This window comes from Lathyrus oleraceus, chromosome 6 (assembly GCF_024323335.1).
Source record: "Lathyrus oleraceus cultivar Zhongwan6 chromosome 6, CAAS_Psat_ZW6_1.0, whole genome shotgun sequence".
In the NCBI taxonomy this organism is placed as follows: domain Eukaryota; kingdom Viridiplantae; phylum Streptophyta; class Magnoliopsida; order Fabales; family Fabaceae; genus Lathyrus; species Lathyrus oleraceus.
The window spans coordinates 345,520,402-345,527,431 of NC_066584.1; the positions used below are offsets into that span (position 1 = coordinate 345,520,402).

Consider the following 7,030-nt stretch of genomic DNA (forward strand, 5'->3'; position numbering starts at 1 on the left):
AACAAGGCCCCTAATCCAACTGTGGGGGCTTCGCAGTCGACGAACACATTCGTTGCTGCTGCCTTGGGAAAAGAAAATCAAGATACCGTCTCCCCTGCGTCGACACAGGTAATCGCTTGTTTTCCTGTTTACTCCCTTGGATTATTGTACTTCTCTTACACACATCTTTTCCTTACAGCAGGATGATGCTTCTGCTGAGCCGTCTCAACCCGTCGCCGACTACACTCCTTCGTCACCGGTTTCTTCTCCAGCTCACCCATTACAATCTGTCGACACCGCTGGTGAGTTCATTAGCTTCCCTATCCAGATTAGTGATAGTGATTCTGACTCAGTCACTAGTCCTGCAATGTATACGGATTCCAGTTCGAATAGTTCTGACTCTTGTCTCTCTTTAGCTTCCTTGCCTTTGTAGGATCCAAGGGGACCAGTGGGCGTCGACACCAATAAGAAACCACCTTCTCAAACTACTCCTCTGTTAACTACTTCTCCTTCTTCTCAAATTACTCATCTATCGGCTGCTTCTCCTTCATCTTTCCAGGGGCTAGTGATAAAGCTTTCTGCCTTAGAAGCAATTGCTAGGCTCCGTAACCTGGTGAGATCGCGTGATGCCTCTTCTGACTCTGAGCAGCTTCATTACTCTGGCAAAATGGGCTCTGAGGCGACGAAAACCAAAGCTTTGATGGACAAAGTTCTCCTTCACGCCTTGAATCCTGACCTCCCTTTTATTCTCATGCATGAGCCTGCTGTCGGTCCAGAGATCTTGAGCGTGCTTGCCCAACTTAAAGTTCTTCAGCTCTCAGAATATGCCAAGCGTGTAACGGCCGCTTTAGAGCAACTTCTGGTCAAATGTTGCGTCATCTCAAAGGCGTTAGGGAAACTGAACACCAGATTGCTTCTATTGAGGCCTTTGTGAAGGAAAAATGGGAGTTGGTGATGAACGCCGATGCGGAGGTCACCAGAATGCTAGGGACTATGGAGGAGAAGAAAAAAGAGTTGATCTTCAAACAAACGAGGGACATTGATATACGCCAACAAGTTGATGCCCTTCGATGTCAAATTTCTTCTTTGGACAGTGAGTTGGAGTCAATCACCAAGGAGGAGTCGTGCTTTATCGACGAGGTTCTGAAACTTGCCTAGGCCACTGTGGAGCAAACCATCGGTGATGCCTTAGCGGTAGCTGAAGAGATTTCGACTGTTGAGATGAAGCTTGAACAACTTAAAGCACAGGCCGAAACCTTGGAGCCTACGTCTCTGCATTACAATTTTGAGCTTAAATCTTTTCAATCCAAGTTCGGCCAACTTTGACCGCTCTTATTTTTTTTTTTGTTTTTTGTGTAATGTATCAACAATGGCTTCTTGCCACTTTAATGTTATCATTCTTATTTTAGCACTGTGTATTTATTTTTTGTTCCTTTTGTAGTTGGTTTCCAACATAGTTTTCTACAACATAGTTCATTCGACATTTATTTAGTTTGTCAAAATCTTGACCTCTTGAAGAAGAGGCCTATATTTTTTCAAGTACTTTCCATTCACCCTTAGGATTCTCCTATCTGGTGCCAACTCCTCGCCCTCGTAGGCGTTATTAGAAAAAAAACCTGCAAAACCATAAATGGTAAATCCCAATTAGGAGACCATTTACCCAAAACTCTATCATTTCTATCCATAGGCAAGATCACTCTCCAAACTAGATCGTCGACAGCAAACATTTTTCCTTTCACCTTTTTATTGTAGGCTCCAGAGACTTTTTCTTTTTTCCTTCGTAGGGAATCCAAGGCTAATATTCTTTCCTCATCTAAGTCGACCAGCTCGTCTTTCATCATGCTCCAATAATCTTCAGAAGGTATTTCATATTGCCTTTGGGTTCTGACTGCCTGAAACTGAATCTCTATTGGCAACACTGCGTCATGCCCATATACCAGTCGAAATGGAGTTGTTCCAGTTGCTTCTTTTGGTGACGCTCGACATGCCCACAAAGCTTGGTCTAACGTCTTATTCCAATTTCTTGGCTTCATGCCTATATGTTTCTTTATTAGGATGATGATCACCTTATTGGCAGCCTCGACTTGGCCATTCGCCTGTGCGTAATAGAGGGTAGAAGTCAGTAATTTGATTCCCCTTTCTTTTGCAAAATCTTGCACTTTTCAACCAATGAAGACTAACCCCTGGTCGGTTGTGATTGTTTCTGGGATGCCAAACCTGTAGATGATATTACTTTGGACAAAATCTATCAAAGCCTCTTGGTCTACATTTGTTAATGCCATGGCTTCGACCCATTTTGTGAAATAGTCGATACCGACCAAAACATACTCTTGTTGTTTCGACGAGGCTGGTTTTATTTCTCCGACAACATCCAGTGCCCACCCTCGGAAAGGCCAGGGCTTCACAATTGTATGTAACTCGCTTGCAGGCACATGTTGTATGCCCCATGCAATTGGCATTCCTGATAGCTTTTAGCAAATTCAATGCAATCTTTCAACATTGAAGGCCAATAAATTCAAGAGCGCATCAAAAGCCATTCCATCTTCAAACCTGCTTGATGCGCCCCATACGCTCCACTAGGTACGCTAGACATAGCCACATATGCCTCGTTTTCTCCCAGGCATTTCAGTATCACTCCTTCAACTGTCTTTTTGAATAATTCACCATTCACCAAGACGTAGCTAAGGGCCCTATATTTTATCTTTCGATCTATCGACCCTACAGGATTGCGTAAATAATCGACTAGCGGTTTACGCCAATCACTTTCCCCCTCGTCGTCGACGGTCACAATTTCAAAATGATATTTATCTACAGCTCCGAACTTCATAATCAACAAATCTGATGGTGATAACAATGTCGCTCATACTTTCTCTCTTACTTGGACCTCTTCATCCTGGTCTTTCGACGCTTTGTACACTGAAGCCTTATGCGCCAAATCATTTGCTCTCTGGTTCTCTTTCCGTGGTATGTGCTGGAGGTTGACTTGCTCAAACCTCTTGAGTAATCTGATGGTAACTGTAGCGGTGTATTCGTCACTTTATGATTTATTGACTAAATCAAAAGCAAAGCATACAAAGATAGAGTCGCCACCGCACTTCTATTTATCCAAAGGAATGGCTAGAAAGCGAACAAAATCCTAAGAAGTTTTACACAAAGAAAACTAATAAAAGGTCAGAGATCTGGGTAAGGGGGTAATTATGCAAAGGGAACCTCTTTTCACAAATTGTTGTATCATTATTCGTTTATGAAATCATTTTTGTGCAAACATTGATTGAAGGGATGAGAAAAGAATATACAATTTTTATTATTTTTGTGTTTGAATGGATGAAACCCATTGCCTACGTACCTTTCATGAAAGATAAGGATCAAAACGCCGTAGTTCGGCTAAAAGATTTCCAAAAAGTGAGTGGATTGATTTTAAACAAAAGCCTTAAGATCTTTAATTATCCACAGGAGAAAACTCAACCTATACAACCACAAGTCCACCATGTGAGAAAAGCTTCAACTTGCTAGTGAGGGATTATGCCCTATAATAAACAAGGAAGTCTTACAATTCAATCACTAAGGACAAAAGGTGAGATTTATATCAGCCACTAAGATAATTCAAATCTATGGCTAATGCATGAAAACTTGATTAAGAAGTGGACAAAGGCCACAAAAGAAATTGAATGAGTGAAATTAACCAATTAGAAGTATTCACAAAAACAATTCAAAGTTGACATTAAATTCAATTCAGAAGAAGTATTGTGAAAATGAAGTTTGAAAATCAAAGGCCTAAGGCCTAGGTTTCTAGTTTTGAAAACAAGTGAAAATGTTTGCACAAAAGTTTTCTGGTTTGGGTTAACATGCAAATGGAGGTTTAAAGAAATAAAAGGTGGGAGGGTGAGGAAGCAAAACTTCTTAGGAATTCCTCTCTTGAGATCATATGTAGATGATCCAAGTGGTTCCCTTGGAATAGGCAACGAGCACAAAGCAAAGCAAATGATCAAGGTTCAAAAGAGAAAACAAAAGCTGGAAATGGATTGCCAATAAATGGTCTTAGATCCAACTCCACAAAGTAAAATAGGAAACATATAGCCAATCAATGGTCTTACATCTAACTCCTGAACAAAGAGAGGGAAACAGGTTGCCAATCAATGGTCTTACACCTAACTCCACAAGGTAAAATAGGAAACAGATAGCCAATCAATGGTCTTACATCTAGCTCCACAAAGCAAAATAAAATAGGAAATAGAGTGCCAATCAATGGTCTTACATCTAACTCCATATAGCAAAATAAAACAGGAAATGGAGTGCTAATCAATGGTCTTACATCCAACTCCACAAAATGATCATAGGAAACAGATAGCCAATCAATGGTCTTACATCTGACTCCTCATACAAAGCAACTAACAAATGCAACAGCAAGATGCAAAGAATATGCAAAAAGCAAATATGAAAGATGCACAGTTAAGCAATCAAGCAATCAGTTAGCACACGCTATACACAAGAAAAAGGCTCAATCAAAGTTGGGTTTTAGTCAAGGGGTCATATCGACCTTGACAAACAAACCAATACTGTTATGGGTGTTTTGAGCTCTTAACCCTAACATTGAGAGTTAGGGTGAAGCAGATGAAAGGGAATGAGGGTTATGCCTCATAGCTCTTATCCCTGGCCTGGGAGAGCTTTAATCAATAGAAGATGTGGGAGTCCAGAATGAGGAACTCATCTCCATAATGACTGACTCTATATACAAGATTTTGGGTGTTTATTCAAAATGCATCAACACATGGTGTGAGCAAAGTGAAAGACTCAACTGAATAGCAGAGGATGGATTGCACATCCCTTTTATCTGCCAATGCCTCTTCACTTAGGAGGTCTTTACCTGCTTGGCACAAAATTAAACAATCAAGAACATGGCCTCTTAAGGAGGAATTTACCTAAGTGGTATACCAAATGGCAGGTCTTCCAGACTACATGGAGAATAGGAATTTACCTAAGTGGTTTGCCAACCACAAGCAAAGCAAAGCAACTCAAATAATGAGTTAAAGCTACTAAAGTACCTGTGTAAAGAACCAAACAATCAGTATAGTGTTCAAACAAAACAAACAACAGTTAACAGATAACAACAAACAGACAATCCCAATATGCACAATGAGTAAGCCATAAGGCAAACACTCAAGTGAATTATCATCAAGGCCTACAAAACAACCAAATGTTAGCAAAAAATAGCAAATAACCAAGCTCAAATGATGAAGCAACATAAATCATGGAGATGAATGCTTGAACCTGAAATTCAAAGCTCAAATGTGAGTACAAACCCCTAACACAAAGGCTAGGGTCAAAGGCATAGCAAAAAGTCAAAACAGAAGCTAAAATTCAACATGAAGCAACTACTTTCAATCAAGAACATGTCCTAAGAAGGACCACGTCAAAAGCATTAAGCAAAGTCATTTCATGTGCAAGAGAAGGCAAAGGCAAATTCAAAGCTCACAAATGATCATCATGAGTCAAAATTCCATATTAAAACAGAAATGACTCAAACAATTCTGGAAACTTTTATGTGCATACAACATGTCAAATATAATCATCATGCCAAAAATTAGAATCATCAGAGTTTAATTGACATGGAAATGAAAATGAATAAGTATGAGATCAAGAATGTGACACCAAATGTTGCACAACAATGTCCATGTGTCTAAAACAGAGATAAAAAATGCTAAAAATGCCAAACTAAGCCTCAAACATCAATCAACATGTTAGCAATCAACATACAAAATTTCATGGCAATTGGATCATTATTGAGCATTTCACAATAGAAAGAATCAAGCATAGTACATTTTGCACACATGTCCAATCAACAGTACATAATTAAAATTCCAGAAATAGTAAAATCATGAAGCCACAACCAAAAAATAGTAGACATTCCAAGGATCATGTAGCAAAAAATCTGGAATCAATTGGATGTGTTTTCAATTTGATATGATTTTTTGAATGTGATAAAAAAATGTTGAAATAAAATGAAACATGAACATGGTAATTGGAGGGAAAAGGAGAAATGGCAATTAATTTGAAAAAAATGTTGTATGGCAGAATCGAACCATGTGCGCGCTTTGAAAACAAATAATATTCAGAAATTCAAATGCCAGGGATCGAAGGGAGGTTTGGATGAAATGCACAGCTTCATTTATGAGGTGGCACGCCCAGTCACCAGTCAAAGGCGCATGTGGATGAGTCAAAGGAAGCTAGGCCAATCGTTTTGCTATGTAAGCGCTCGCGTGGCATCTGAATAGGATAAAACCCTAGCGCCAGCAAGGCCTGAACCAGACGGCGGTTCACACGGCCAAGCAAGGAGGAAAACACCGTCTTCTTCATGAAGACGGTGGAGGAACAATGTACTACGGCGAAAAAAATTTCCAGAATCCAGCAAAAGCTATATCAATCGAAACCTTATGCTACGAGGAATACAAATCCAGTATCAATTCATTCTAATTCATCACAACAAATGCAAATTGAGCAAAAACATTATTGGATTTAAAACTTTAAACACACGTATCTCACTCAATAATCATCCAAATCACATGAAATTTTCATCAGATTAATCAGCAAGAGAAGATCTACACGATCATGCACATAAAATCAGCAATTAAGAGGATCGAAAAACCTACCTCTTGAAGAGAAGTTGCTGAAATCTATGGATTCAAGGCCTTGCAAGCTGCAGATCTACTCCTGAGGTGATGTCTTGAAGCTTTATGCAATAGTTGAGGCTTGGCACGACCTAGGTCCAGCTCAAAAATCAGCTTTCATCTTCATGTTCTTCCTTGGATTATGCACGAATTCCAGCCAAAATCAATGATCCAAAGCTTGATCTACACTAAATGAAGATCAGAGAACAAGAATATGGAAGAAAATCAAAGGCTTATGTGGAAGAAATTTGAATTTGGATTGAGAGAAAAATTTGGAGGGAAGAAGAATTTGAGATCTAGAATGGTGAAAAATGAACAATTCTGTTAGGTTTTAGTTTATATACTCTGTCCTAATCTCATCCTAATTAAAATTAAGCATTGGTTAA

At 39.4% G+C, this 7,030-nt stretch overlaps 1 protein-coding gene across 1 annotated transcript; it reads right to left on the reverse strand.

Annotated features, from left to right (window-relative positions):
• Positions 1-1,467: 1,467 nt before the first annotated feature.
• Positions 1,468-2,012, reverse strand: LOC127095567 (uncharacterized). The gene is made up of 2 exons (XM_051034240.1): positions 1,640-2,012; positions 1,468-1,595 (listed from the first exon to the last, which is right to left on the reverse strand). The coding sequence occupies exons 1-2, from the start codon at positions 2,010-2,012 to the stop codon at positions 1,468-1,470; spliced, it is 501 nt and encodes a 166-aa protein (XP_050890197.1).
• Positions 2,013-7,030: the final 5,018 nt, after the last annotated feature.

Coding starts and splice junctions, on each gene's coding strand:
- LOC127095567 (XM_051034240.1), bottom strand. CDS start 2,012: ATGAAGCCAAGAAATTGGAATAAGACGTTAGACCAAGCTTTGTGGGCA. Junction 1,596..1,639: donor TAGAAATGATAGAGTTTTGG/GTAAATGGTCTC, acceptor ATGGTTTTGCAG/GTTTTTTTTCTAATAACGCC.